This window comes from Terrapene carolina, unplaced genomic scaffold (assembly GCF_002925995.2).
Source record: "Terrapene carolina triunguis isolate 2854851 unplaced genomic scaffold, T_m_triunguis-2.0 Scaffold166, whole genome shotgun sequence".
In the NCBI taxonomy this organism is placed as follows: Eukaryota; Metazoa; Chordata; order Testudines; family Emydidae; genus Terrapene; species Terrapene triunguis.
The window spans coordinates 1,354,128-1,368,939 of record NW_020664517.1 but is presented as its reverse complement, the minus strand read 5'-3'; the positions used below and the strand labels follow the sequence as shown (position 1 = coordinate 1,368,939).

Sequence of the window (14,812 nt, the reverse complement as noted above, 5' to 3'; positions counted from 1 at the left end):
AATTAACTGGCCCCTCATGTCCAGATTGGTGAATTTGCTGTCTCTCTTCCTTCCCCAGGTGCTGGCCATGTCCAGTCGCTCATGGCTGAGTTATTCTTATCAGTCCCGCTTTCATCTAACCCCCCTGTCCTATGAGACTCTAGAGTTTGCATCTGGCTTCGCTTCTGAGCAGTGTCCAGAGGGCATTGTTGCTATTTCCACAAACACATTGAGGTAAGATTGATTAAACGCTCATGCTTCTGAACCGGGGCGCTGGTAGCTCTCAGGAGGGAGGAGAGGGCTGTAGAGACTTTTCAGTTTGTTGGGATCTCCTGGTATGATGCCTGGATAAAGAAAGTTTTTAACATCACCTGCCTCTCCCTAAAACCACTCTTTCACTGCAGACACATTTGTTCATATTCAACATCTGGCAGTTTTGCACCAAGCTAATTTATAGTGTTTGGGAGAATTTGCAGTAAAAGTCCCACCTAATTGGAATCAAAAGATCTTTGAGCTTTGTCCCCCACTGGGAGATGGTCAGGCACCTTTGAGCACAAGCCAGTTGGATGCACAGTTAGTTCAAATATTTCACCACCCCATCATTTTTAATCTGTTTCTACCAGTGGATCTGCCGCTCTGCCTACAAAGGGCATTCTGCAGTATACTCAGCAGCCCCATTTAGGGTTTCAAGCCATGACTAGAAGCCAGTTTTGCTCCAGATGTTCTGTTTTATTAAATTGTCCAAATGTTGTTAATTCTTCTCCTACCAAGATTAGTAATCCAGGGCGTTCCAGTGGGGCAGGGTTGCTCCATGTTTGAAATAATTGGGATAGTTTTCAACTTTGGAACTAGCTTACCAATTCATATTCTTATTAATATATTTTAAAATCCATCGCAACAGTGTCTGTCAGCTGATAGCAAGATGCAGACTCCAGCACTAGGCTCATAAAATGCAACTTGTAGTTAATTTGTAAAAGGAAAAATTTTTATGGTGATTGGTGCTTCTGACCTTGAGTTTTTAGGTCATTGAATAAAATGGGTGTAGTTTTAGGTGTATTTTGTTCAGTAACAGTCTGACCTTATTTAAGCTAATAGCCACACTCCCAGTGGAGAAGTTTTGGGCGCAGGAGTGTGGAGGAATAGAAAAAGGAGATAACAGCTTCCTTTTGTTCTAGAAGAATCAAGTAGAGCTACCAAGTAACATTGTCTATAACCCTGTTCCTTTCTCCGTACCTACCGTATTCAGTTATGGTTTCTCTGTTCTGATTAGATTGTAAGCTCATCAGGGCAGGACATAAGAATACTTAAGCCTGAAAGCACCTTTTATGCTTTTAGTGGCACTATATTAAGGTGAGGTGGAAGATAACCATATTTGGACAATTATAATCACAGATCAGTTTTATTTACAGAGCAGTACTTTTCTATCAAGGCTGAGTTCTTGTGCATGTTTCAAAACATTTGTTCTTCATGTCCAGCTTGGTCACCTCAAGATTTTAGAATTGTATAAGGTTCTCAAGGTCGGTAGCTGTGTTAGACCAATAGGAACACAGATAGACTGAGCAATTGGTTTATTTGGAGATGCACAAGAATGCACAGCGGAAATGTTTATTACAGGAACTTGTCCCCTGCATACTGTGCTTGTATTTCAGCAAGTTGCAGCTGAGAGGCATTATTTGCAATGGTTCTGATTCTTATGCCTCTAAATGAGAGGAAATTACAACACCACTGAGAAATAGGATACACAGTCGTTGGGTGGGAAAGTACACAATAAACTGGGAATAAGGGAATTTAAATGCATCTGGCCAAGCTGCAGGAGGAGTGACTGAAGGGCATGTTGAGTAGCTCTCTTGGATTTCATCACCGGAAAGTGCAGCATGGGATAGTGACATTGTGAAAAGGGCCATGATGGGGACAGCTCCCCATTCTGTGGAATAGCCATGCTGCCCTTTTTAGCAGGGCTGCCAGAGTTCGTTTAGCAGCTTTCAGAGCACTAGGTAGGAGGCTTTAATGTTTGGTTTGGGTTTTGCTCATGGTGTGGCTCATTTGTGGATTACGAAAAGGCAATGAACTCCTAAATGTGAAGGCTGGTCTACCCAGCAAGAGCTGTGCATGGGCTGGCCTCCCTGACCTAGCTTAAATCCAGCTAGCGTGGGTAACAATAGCAGTGAAGGCAGCATGGGCTTTGGAGCAAACTCACGAGCTGAATGCGTACTCAGGCTCTGTGCTAGCTTTGTACTACCTGCTTTGAAGCCCATGCTGTGCTGTCTTCATTGCTATTGTTACCTGGATTCAAGCTAGCTCAGGTAGGCTGGCCCCAGCAATGGGGCCCTGGAGAAATGAATAAATCTATGGTGGTTTCAGCATTTGGAGTATTTCAGGTCTGGGATCAGGCATTGTAGGAGTATCGTATACGATCCCCTTATAGCTAGGAGATGACATTTCTAATATGTGCCCAAAAAAAAGTCCAACCAAGTGGTCGAAAACACAACTACTGATCCACAACGATAGTGCAAAGCTGTTTTATAGGCCTCTGTTTAGAAAATGCAACTCCGCTTCTAGCTCACCACTGTGATTTTGTTCTGAGCCATTGTTTGCCCTGGCCTACGCCAAACATTTTCTCATGGAATGTCTTTCCTCAGTCCTCCATTGCTTGGTTCCCAAAATACCTCATTCTATAGGCCACCAGAAAGGTCCATTAGTGGTCCATTAATTGCTGTACAGTTGGATTTATTTTATAACAAAAGAAAAGTAATTCAACTACAAACAGATTTTAAAATGACTCTGGCTCTTACCAGGAGAGAGAAGGAATTAAGTTTTTCTCTGTATGGGGAGTTCTGTGGCTGGCCTATTGTAATTTGGCTGTATGCTGTAAAATAACAGAAAAAGGAAAGTGCTTCATGAACTGAAAAGGCTGTTCTGTAGGAAATGGAGTAAGTTGTTGGTTTGAAAATCAAAGGAATGACCGTGTTTTTTGTGTTGCCTGTTCATATCTCAGCCCGGGGCGGTGGGGGGATAATTAGGAAGATAAGTGAAAATAAAGGGGAAGCTTAAATTCAGCAGCCCTGCTTTATGTGACTACAAACAGGCACTTTCTTCTTGTCTGTCCTTTTTGGCATATTAAAGCATTCGATGGTTTTTTAAAGGAAACTTTCTGAAGGGACTCATGGTTATTCTGGCTCCAGATGAGCTGGCATTTGAGCAGGCGAGCTACAGAAAGACCAGTCATTCAGACACTGATATTTTTCTTGTCTTGTGACTGGCCTGATTTTCATCGGCGAAACTTTTGGGGCCAGCTGTAGCCTCTAAACCACATTTGGATTCAGATGCCGTATTCACAAGATTCCCCAATTCCATTTGTCGACCTTTTTCCCCCTCATAAAATATGATTTCTTTTGCATAACTGCACCATTTGCAAAAGGCTGTTGATCACCCACCACTCATTCTGTCATCTCTGGCATAGATATAGCATGGTCTCATATATAAAACAGGGAAGTGGGAGTCATGGGAGACTTGAATTCCATGCTCAGTTCACCCACTGATGAGCCAGTCTCATCCCTTCCCTGTAGTTCAGTTTCCAGCCTGCAGAGTGGGGTCATCAAACCAAATGCATGAGATTAGTATGATCACCTGTAAGGGATTACAAAGAAAGTTCCCTTCTTCCCCCTCGCACACAACACTGCACAGTTGGCCGGGTGTCTTGGAGGCAGGAGCATTCACTTTCCTCTGAGGCATCAGATATTGGCCTCTGCCAGGAAACTACTACCCAGTCCATTGCTGATCTCTCACGTAGCTCCAATATAGCATCCACTCCAAAAAGCTACGGCGCTATTGAGAACTCCTTGGGTTTGTGCTCTGAAGAAAGGACATTGCTCTGAGGGTTGGGAAAGAGCGATTAGCGCTCTCGCATCTGGCCTGGGCTGCTGAGAGAACATTGATTCATGAGATGATAGCTGAAGACTGAGCTCCATCCTCGCTGTCTCTGGGGAGTGGCTTGTGTTGGGAGTTGCTAAATGTGGCCTTTCTCTGTCCATGTAGGATTTTGGCGTTGGAAAAGCTGGGGGCAGTCTTCAACCAGGTTGCCTTCCCGCTGCAGTACACCCCCAGGAGGTTCGTCATTCACCCTGAGAGCAGCAACCTGATCATCATCGAGACAGACCACAATGCTTACACCGAGGCCACGAAGGCCCAGAGGAAGCAGCAGATGGCTGAGGTAATCAGGACAGCTCATACATACACATGTGTCCTGAGCACGAAGGGCGGGATGGATGGAGTGCAGTGCAGGCCTGTGGGGATGGCAGGAGAGGTTGCTCAGAGTCCTGCATTGAGAACTGCATTCCACGTACAGTTTGGGCTTGGGCTAGTCACTTCACCTCTTCCTCAGTCTCCACGTGTAAAACTGAATGCTCAGCAGGTGGCCCTGTGACATTGAATGTTTGAAAATCCACTTGAGCTCCTCTGAAGGACCCTGTATAAGGGCAAATTGTTCTTTACTGTTTGCTGCTGTTGATTTCTTAATAGCGGCCTCAGACTCCACATTGCCAAATGACTAGTGGTTGGTTTTCTAGTTCAGTCGAGGTGCTTCCACATAATCATAATTTCAGCAGATAAATCGCAGTCCGAGTGCTGCCGTTCACAGCATGCAGTACCCTGGTGCCTTGACAGACATTGCAGATCATTCCGCTGAGCAATGATCCTGCTTGTGTATCACACGTTCTCTAGAATTTGTTGTTATTATTGCTGAGGTTACTTGGAGTTGAATAGATTGTTTTCCTCAAAGATTTCTCTGTGGCATCAGCTGGTGTTTTGGAGGCTGTCTCCCCAATGCAGTGGCCCCATGGGCAGAGAGGAATCAACGGTGCCATGCTTTTGAGCTCCATAGCAACAGGCTGTATTGTAGCAAGGCGAGCGGCATCATGGCCTTGTAGGTTTCTTGTAGGTGTTGAGCTCTTGGCTCTCTGACTTTGTAAAACAGAGGCTTTAACATTCACTTGGCTTTCATATTAGTAGCACTTTGCCTTGGGGATCTCTCTCCATTGAAGCTCATCTTCTAAATCACCACCACGCCAAGCAGCTTCGGTATCAGCCTGTCTTGAAACGAATCCCCTCTTATGCTGAGTTCTTTCTCTTCCTGCTGTACTGTGTGCTGCAGGAAATGGTGGAGGCTGCAGGTGAGGACGAGAGGGAACTGGCCGCAGAGATGGCAGCCGCCTTTCTGAATGAGAACCTTCCCGAGTCCATCTTCGGTGCTCCCAAGGCAGGCAATGGCCAGTGGGCCTCTGTTGTCCGAGTGATGAACCCCATCCAGGGCAATACTTTAGATCTGGTCCACCTAGAGCAGAACGAAGCTGCCTTCAGGTAAGGAGCAGTGCCAGACACAGTTTCTGGCTGTCTTGTGCTTAAAATACATTGCTGCTTATTTTGCCCAGACGTCGATTGAGTTGAAAGGCCACATTGTTGGGAGGCTGGGCACTAAACCCCAGTAGACACCTCCCTGCACGCCGAAGCTCTTATCTTCCCATCGCCCAGCCCAGTCATGCAAGGTGGGCATAGGCACTAGCTCTTAATACCAACATGTTCACTGGACCTTTAAACAAGCAGTTGAAGGATAGTATTCTAAAAAGGCCCTATGGGGTGCAGATGATAGGAGCAGTTGTCCTTGTGTTCCCCTCCCTTCTTTCCCCCTCCCTTCCTTAGCATCCTCTCTGCATAGATTAAACTGCCAAGCAATGTTGTGGGTGCATTTAAAAGGGCAGTTACTGTGTATAAGAGAAATCAGGTGGGACTGCAGCAAGGAAGATGAGTCCAGCCGACTGACACGCAGACTGTCCATTTTGCTTTGTGTAATCCGTCCTCGAGACGCCTGACCCTTGTGCTGATGGGCTAAGCGTCAGTCGGGGGAGGAGAAAGATGAAAGGAGGGAGAAGAAGTTGCTTATAAATGTCCAAAACGTAAATTCCCTCTCAAAAGAAAAAGCAGCAGCCCAGAGTCCCACTTCCTGCCTGGGCACGGTGACTATTCCGTACCTATAACGCTGTCTAAAAGTGACTACTTAGGATGTGTTTTGGGGGGGAACGCTGAGTGGAGGGGATAGATGAATGAAATCAGCAATGTGAAGTCAGGCTTCCAAAGCTCTCACCCAGCTTTACCATCCATGTGTGACATGCAGAGCCTATCCCGAGGCAGCTCTGGCTTTGGTTTCTGTACTTTGCTCACACTAACCTCTGGGCACCTGTCTGTGTTGTCCCCAGTGTGGCAGTGTGCCGATTCGCCAACGCCAGTGACGACTGGCATGTGCTGGTGGGAGTGGCCAAGGACCTGATTCTGAACCCCCGGTCGGTGGCTGGTGGGTTTATCTACACATACAAGCTGGTGAATAATGGCGAGAAGCTGGAGTTCCTACACAAGGTGAGCGTGCCCTGCGTGGAGTGGGCTGACCTCTCTTGTGCTAACGCTGGGGGAGGTACAGACCAAGAGAGGAGGAAGGGAGCCAGGCAAATCCACATTGAAGCTCACTGAGTGCATGAGAGGCCCAGACAATCTTCAGATGGGTTTGGAAAACTGACCACACTAAACTACACTTTGAGTCCCCTTGAGATAATCTTGTTCCAAAGCATATACCAGATAGACTGTGACAGCTGCCAGCCCCACATTCCTTCGTGTGGCTACTGCCAGTATAGGTAAATGGGCAAGCCCTGAGCTGTGCCAGGCAGGTGATAGTCAATGCAGATGCAGGAACTTTGCACAACTGGCAGTAGCTGCAAATCTCACTACTACTTTTCCAGGGCACCTCACTGGCACTAGTTGGGCTCTGGCAAAGTGACTAGAGATTTGGGGAGACTGTAGACTAACCATAATTTTTCTCCTGCTCTGGAAACTTTGAAGGAGGGAGAAGTCTGTCTGCTTTCCAGGAGGAACTGGCAGGAAAATTCTGCATCCAGAGTTACTGTCTGTCTAGCTGCTTGTTTGGCCCCAACCCCATAGTATCAGCCCCTCACAAATATGAGCATGTTTATTCTCGCAACCCCCGTAGGCGATAGGGAAGGATTATCCCCTGTTACCGGTGGGGAGTGAGACCCAGAGAAATTGACTTGCCCAAGGTCACCTGGGAAGTCAGTGATAGAGCTGGAAATTGACCCTGGGTCTCCTGAGGCCAGGCCAGTGCCAGGTCTGCATTGCCATGCGCCGGATTGACAGGTAAGGACTCTATTCCCACTCCCAGAGAACAGTTAGTGAGGTTAAGGGGGGAAATGCTGCCATTTTAAAATGCAGTATTTCCACTCTTGAGCTTTCATGGTGGCTATTTCTTTACAAAGCTGACCTGCACTCAGGTCACTTGTCTTGATGATGAAGGTTCCCTGATACCCAGGTTTAGTAGTATGGCCCTGTGTACCTTCCTTTGGTTACATGCATAAGTGATTTGACTGCTCATAGTAGCATAGATCACTTGATGGACCTCCAGGGTTTCAGCAGCACCAAGTATAGTTGAGAAATGGGGATGTGCTAAAGAATGTAGTGGCTTTCTTCTTTCTTCCCACATTTCCAAGTTCATCAAGAAGGTTCTGTCCTGGGCGAGGGCCGCTATGATGCGTTTTAACGCCCACCATGTAGCTTACAGAGCTAGCTGGGTGGACTGGCTCTTGTTAGCCAGTGTGACAAAACCTGGAAAAATGTGCTGATGACTGTCAGCACCAAAAACGCCAGTGGAATTAATTTTTTCCATTGTGATCGCTGACGGGTCCTTTTGGATTAACAAGAATATGGCATTATCCTTAGGAAAATTTGCCTGCCTTAGAGCTGCCAAGGATATCTTGAGCTCTTTCAGATTTAACGTCTTCTCCACTGGCTGATCCAGAACTCCTACTGCAAGCACTGAATCGGATCGAGATTTCTGAGACTGAAGGATTGCTGATTGTAATCTGAACTGGATTTAGCAAAAAGTAAAATCTTGTTCATGCCGGGGAAACACTAAAGCCCCTGATTGGGGTGACAGTGCCTTTTCTGCCTTGCTGCATATTCTGCTCAATTGCTCGTAGAATGATCTCCACACTCAACTCCAACTCTCATTTAAGTGCTATGTCTGATATTCAGTGGCGTGGGAGTATCCTATCCAGGATTGCATAAGCACCAATAAAACATGGTGTTCCAGCATATAGTGTACTGCTGGCACGGGGGTTAGGAATTCTGCAGGACACATCAAGGACTCTGATTAACCTTGGCATTGAGAACTCCATTGCCAGTATCAAGGCTTTAAAGCTTCAACAGAACCACTGGATAAAGTCCATTCTCCAGCTCTGCTTTATTTTTCAGTAAAGGTGCAAGTACAGTCCGTTGTCTTCGGGGGGTTTTGTCTGTCTCACTGGACTTTCTAATGTGCGTTCCTTTCACCTCCCTGCTTAGACCCCTGTGGAGGACGTACCTGCAGCCATTGCCCCATTCCAAGGCCGAGTCTTAATTGGAGTTGGAAAACTTTTACGTGTATACGACCTGGGCAAGAAGAAGCTGCTTCGGAAGTGTGAGAACAAGGTATTGGCTTTGGTTCTTGATGGGTGCCATTTCTTGGGGTGAGGAGTAAAGAGTAACGCTTGGGGATACGTTTTCAAAGCAAGGTTTTAGGTGTGGTACGTTCAGTGTGTGTGTGTTTGTCCTATATAAACTCCACACCAGAGGGCCCCATCCAAAGTTCTGGGTGCCCTGTACATGCACCCCAAAACAGAATAACATAGGAAATACCAAGTAAAAATCAACCACAGCAGCAACTGCTTCTCTCCCATGCCACGTCTATCATTTGATCACCAGTCATGTGAGCAATACACTTTAAAACTCTGCCGCGCTTCGCTTCTAGACAGAAATGTCAGTGGGTTTTTCACACACTTGTTCTAATGAAATGCACAGTCCCTCCAGTACTGCTGTATGATATGTGGGTCACCTCTCCTCTAAATACAAATTGAGGGTCTGGTAACATTTCCCATTTGACTATATGGGAGACACTTTCACCCCTTACACTAGGGGACAGTAGATTCTTCCAACAGCCCAGCAGAGCATAGGCAGAAACAACGGAGTGATGAGGCTCTGGAGTGCCATTTGATCTGGACACACTGGAGAGCTAAAGTGGGCAGCTGTTAAACTCGTCACTCTTTTACGGCCACAGAAGGTGCTGTGTGCCAGGACAGAAGTCAAAGGCTGTGTCTACACTGCACACTAAGCCTGGGTCTGTGGGACCTGGGCTTGTGGACTCGGTGTTTCCAAGTCTGCGCTTGAGCATCCACACTGCATTGTAAACCTGGGTTTACAATTGCTGGGCCTGGGTGTCTCAGCCATGCTGATGGGTCCGTATTGCACTACGCAGATCTTCTGACTCAGGCCTGCAGCTTGAGCTGCATCCACACTGCAAAATGAGAGGCCTTGGACCCGAGTCTCAGTGGGCTCTGAGCCACCCCCGTAGTAGTGTCCTAGGACCTGGGTCCTGAGTGCTTGCTGACCCGAGTCAGACTGACTTGTGTGTGGACATTAGAAAGAGTTGGGCTCAGACCTGAGTCAGAGCCCAGCCTTAGTGTGCAGTGTACACATACCTAGAGAGGCTCTTAGGTTCCATTAGGACTGCCAAGGAAACTACATTCCTTTAAGCTCTAGGCATATGGTGGGGGGTGTTTTGCTCTGCATGGCTGATACATTATACAGCACGAAAGCAGTTAAAGAAACTGCAAAGCACTTTTTCTAGTGCTTTAGCTGGCTGCTTCTCTTCCCATTTCCTTCCCCTGCAAGCTGCAGGTCTTAGGCCAACCTCTGGTTGTCCACTGCACATAGACACACCAGAAATCCACAGGGTAAAAAGGGAACGTGGCGAGGACAGATTTTGCCTAGGTTTTGGCTCCCATCACAACTTGCAAAGTTTTCTTCTCGGATGCTTTGTGACCGGAGCTGTGAAGGGGCATTGCCTGGCCTGGAGGTCAGGGAGCATAGTCCGCACATCTGTAGATGTAGAGCTGGCATCTGTGCTCCTACACCCCGGTCAGGCTACTTCTGCTCCAGACAGGGTTATTTATGGGGTCAAGAACTGTGCACAGTGGCCACTGTAGTTCAGGTATGCACTAACACCACTTCCACTGTCCGTGTTCTGGAGCCATGGTGGGTCAGAATTGCAGCTGTGGTGTCGGAGCCAGGGTGTAAAATTGGGGACTAGTCGATGGAGCAAGGAAGAAAAGGCATTTAAAATGAATTGAGTCGGGTGGATTTTCTGAGTTGGAATGAAGCCCATTTGAGTTCTTTATCAGGGCAACTTACTGTTGTAATTCCCTTTCTAAAAGCACATTGCCAACTACATCTCCGGCATCCAAACCATCGGGCACAGAGTGATCGTGTCGGACGTCCAGGAGAGCTTCATTTGGGTGCGCTACAAGAGGAATGAGAACCAGCTGATCATCTTTGCCGATGACACCTACCCCCGGTGGGTCACCACCGCCACCCTCCTTGACTATGACACTGTGGCCGGAGCAGACAAGTTTGGCAACATCTGTGTGGTGAGTACGTGTGTCTGAACCGTCAGGACACCCCAGAGACCGCAAGTACTCACTGGGAACAGCCACGTGTGTCTACAGAAATGAGAAAATGTATGTATGTTAGAGCCAACGCCCTATCGCTAGCCTTTACTTGTTACAAGTGCCCCATGGGACAGTTATTCATCAGTGAGATGGCTGGCTGTTGTAGTTTCTCAGCATATTATTCAAAGCAAACAAGTTAAAGCATTGGCATCAGAAACCACCATACTCAAAAGTTCACTGAACTTACTTAAAAATAAAAACTTTCAGGGCAGATGTGCTCTTGACCTTTGGTAGCCACTGAGCATTCCCTGATGCTTTTGTCAAGAGCAAGGGTGTTTATCCTTTGTATTGGCCAAATCCCAGCTCTGGTGTTTAGCTCTGCCTCCAGAAATTCCCTGCGCAATTTGAGTTGGTTACAGAATTCCATGCTGCTTCCTGACCTGATCTTCCCCCCACTGGGGGCTGAATTTCAGTGGCACGTGGACTGTGTCTCCTGGTGGTAGTCCGATTAGTTTCTAAAGTGCACAAGGTGCGGGTTTCGAAGCCTGAGTTCTAGACGTGTCTAATGTTACTCAGCTAGCATTTGGCTGTGGCACAAGCCCGTCCTTGTCTGTCATTACGCCCCAGCCTCCGTCAGGCTGGTCTGGCACAACTTAGCTTCACCTCTGTGAACACACTCTGTGAATGCCGGTGCTAAGGCAGCCAGAGACCTGTGCCATGTGACCAGTTCCGCCCTGGTGACTTAGCTCTTAATTATCATGAGTTTTACCTTATTTCCCTGTATGTTCAGAGGAAAGGTTCAGAGAAGGGCAACTAAAATGATTAGGGGTTTGGAACGGGTCCCATATGAGGAGAGATTAAAGAGGCTAGGACTTTTCAGCTTGGAAAAGAGGAGACTAAGGGGGGATATGATAGAGATATATAAAATCATGAGTGATGTGGAGAAAGTAAATAAGGAAAAGTTATTTACTTATTCCGATAATACAAGAACTAGGGGCCACGAAATGAAATTAATGGGCAGCAGGTTTAAAACAAATACAAGGAAGTTCTTCTTCACACAGCGCACAGTCAACTTGTGGAACTCCTTGCCTGGGGGTATGTCTACACTATGAAATTAGGTCGAATTTATAGAAGCCGGTTTTATAGATATCGGTTTTATACAGTCGATTGTGTGTGTCCCCACATAAAATGCTCTAAGTGCATTAAGTCGGCGGACTGTGTCCACAGTACCGAGGCTAGCGTCGACTTCCGGAGCGTTGCACTGTGGGTAGCTTTCCCGCAGTCTCCACCGCCCATTGGAATTCTGGGTTGAGATCCCAATGCCTGATGATGGAAAAACAGTGTCGCGGGGAGTTCTGGGTACATGTCATCAGGCCCCTCCCCCTCCATCAGAGCAACGGCAGACAATCGGTTCGTACCTTTTTACCTGGGTTACCTGTGCAGACAATATACCACGGCAAGCATGGAGCCCTCTCAGCTCAGCTCAGCTCACCGTCACCATATGTCATCTGGGTGCCGGCAGACGTGGTACTGCATTGCTACACAGCAGCAGCTAATTGCCTTTTGGCAGTAGACGGTGCAGTATGACTGGTAGCCGTCATCGGCTATCTGGGTGCTGGCAGACGTGGAGCTGCATGCTATACAGCAGCAGGTCCTTGCCTTTTGGCAGTGGATGGTGTATTACGATTGATATCCGTCATCGTCATATTCCTCAGTGAGTTCAATCAGAGGCACCCGGGAAACTTCTTCAGCAGATTCCTCTAAGAAATACTGAACCAAACTTTCCACTCTGGGCATCTGATTCTTCATTTTGTCTCATGGAGACCCGGCAGTCCTATTGAACCGTCTTGACGATGATTGCTAGCAGTCGTAATACAGCATTTTCTGCCAAGCACCCAGAAGATGCCGATGACTATCAGTCATGCTGCACCGTCTGCTGCCAGCTTAAGATGTAAAAATAGATGGACCAGATTTGTTCTGTATTCATTTGCTTCCCCCTCCCTCTGTGAAATCAACGGCCTGCTAAACCCAGGGTTTTGAGTTCAATCTTTGGGGGGGCCATTCTGTGTGACAGTTGTTTGTGTTTCTTCCTGATGCACAGCCACCTTTGTTGATTTTAATTCCCTGTACCTGTACGCCACGTCGTCACTCGCCCCACCCTCCCGCCCTCCGTCAGACACTAGTTTTGCGCCTTTTTTCAGCCCAGACGCCATAGCACTGGGATCATGGAGCCCGCTCATATCACCGCGGCAATTATGAGCACTATAAACACCACACGCATTGTCCTGGAGTATATGCAGAGCCAGAACATGCCAAAGCAAAACCAGGACCAGGCGAGGAGGCGATTGCAGCGCGGCGATGAGAGTGATGAGGAAATTGACATGGACATAGACCTCTCACAAAGTACGGGCCTCGGCAATGTGCAAATCATGGTGTTACTGGGGCAGGTTCATGCCGTGGAACGCCGATTCTGGGCCCGGGAAGCAAGCACAGACTGGTGGGACCGCATCATGTTGCAGGTGTGGAACGATTCCCAGTGGCTGCGAAACTTTCGCATGCGTGAGGGCACTTTCATGGAACTTTGTGACTTGCTTTCCCTTGCCCTGAAGCGCCAGAATACCAGGATGGGAGCAGCCCTCACAGTTGAGAAGCGAGTGGCTATAGCCCTGTGGAAGCTTGCAACGTCAGACAGCTACCGGTCAGTCGGGAATCAATTTGGAGTGGGCAAATCTACTGTGGGGGCTGCTGTGATCCAAGTTGCCAGGGCAATCAAAGACCTGCTGATATCAAGGGTAGTGACTCTGGGGAACGTGCAGGTCATAGTGGATGGCTTTGCTGCAATGGGATTCCCAAACTGTGGTGGGGCGATAGACGGAACCCATATCCCTATCTTGTCACCGGAGCACCAAGCCACCGAGTACATAAACCGCAAGGGGTACTTTTCAATGCTGCTGCAAGCCCTGGTGGATCACAAGGGATGTTTCACCAACATCAACGTGGGATGGCCGGGAAAGGTACATGATGCTCGCGTCTTCAGGCACTCTGGTCTGTTTCGAAAGCTGGAGGAAGGGACTTTCTTCCCGGACCAGAAAATAACCGTTGGGGATGTTGAAATGCCTATCGTGATCCTTGGGGACCCAGCCTACCCCTTAATGCCATGGCTCATGAAGCCGTACACAGGCAGCCTGGACAGTAGTCAGGACCTGTTCAACTATAGGCTGAGCAAGTGCCGAATGGTGGTGGAATGTGCATTTGGACGTTAAAAAGCGCGCTGGCGCAGTTTACTGACTCGGATAGACCTCAGGGAAACCAATATCCCCATTGTTATTGCTGCTTGCTGTGCGCTCCACAATATCTGTGAGAGTAAGGGGGAGACATTTATGGCGGGGTGGGAGGTTGAGGCAAATCGCCTGGCCGCTGATTACGCGCAGCCAGACACCAGGGCGGTTAGAAGAGTACAGCAGGGCGCGGTGCGCATCAGAGAAGCTTTGAAAACGAGTTTTGTGACTGGCCAGGCTACAGTGTGAAACTTCTGTTTGTTTCTCCTTGATGAACCCTCCGCCCCCCCCGTTCACTCTACTTCCCTGTAAACTAACCACCCCACCCTCCCCTCCCCCCTTCGAGCACCGCTTGCAAAGGCAATAAAGTCATTGTTACTTCACATTCATGCATTCTTTATTAATTCATCACACAACTAGGGGGATAATTGCCAAGGTAGCCCGGGATGGGTGGAGGAGGAGGGAAGGAAAAGGACACACTGCAGTTTAAAACTTTAACACTTATTGAAGGCCAGCCTTCCGATGCTCGGGCAATCATCTGGAGTGGAGTGACTGGGTGGCCGGAGGCCCCCCCACCGTGTTCTTGGGCGTCTGGGTGAGGAGGCAATGGGACTTGGGGAGGAGGGCTGTTGGTTACACAGGGGCTGTAGCGGCGGTCTCTGCTCCTGCTGCCTTTCCTGCAGCTCAACCATACGCTGGAGCATATCAGTTTGATGCTCCAGCAGCCGGAGCATCGACTCTTGCCTTCTGTCAGCAAGCTGACACCACCTATCCTCTTCAGCCCGCCACTTGCTCTCTTCAGCCGCGATTCAGCCCGCCACCTCTCCTCTCGTTCATATTGTGCTTTTTTGCACTCTGACATTGACTGCCTCCACGCATTCTGCTGTGCTCTGTCAGTGGGGGAGGACATCTGGAGCTCCGAGAACATATCATCTCGAGTCCGCCGTTTTCTCCTTCTAATCTTCACTAGCCTCTGTGAAGGAGAAACATTTGCAGCTGGTGGAGGAGAAGGGAGAG

At 48.2% G+C, this 14,812-nt stretch overlaps 1 protein-coding gene across 1 annotated transcript in view; it reads left to right on the top strand.

The window, feature by feature from the left end:
• Positions 1–14,812, top strand: part of LOC113406932 (splicing factor 3B subunit 3) — a 50,479-nt gene that overhangs the window by 28,293 nt on the left and 7,374 nt on the right. The window contains exons 16-21 of the mRNA XM_026653843.2: positions 59–213; positions 4,015–4,189; positions 5,129–5,334; positions 6,228–6,384; positions 8,377–8,502; positions 10,284–10,496. Coding sequence (XP_026509628.1) covers positions 59–213; positions 4,015–4,189; positions 5,129–5,334; positions 6,228–6,384; positions 8,377–8,502; positions 10,284–10,496 — 1,032 coding nt within the window. The remainder of the gene's footprint in view (positions 1–58; positions 214–4,014; positions 4,190–5,128; positions 5,335–6,227; positions 6,385–8,376; positions 8,503–10,283; positions 10,497–14,812) is intronic.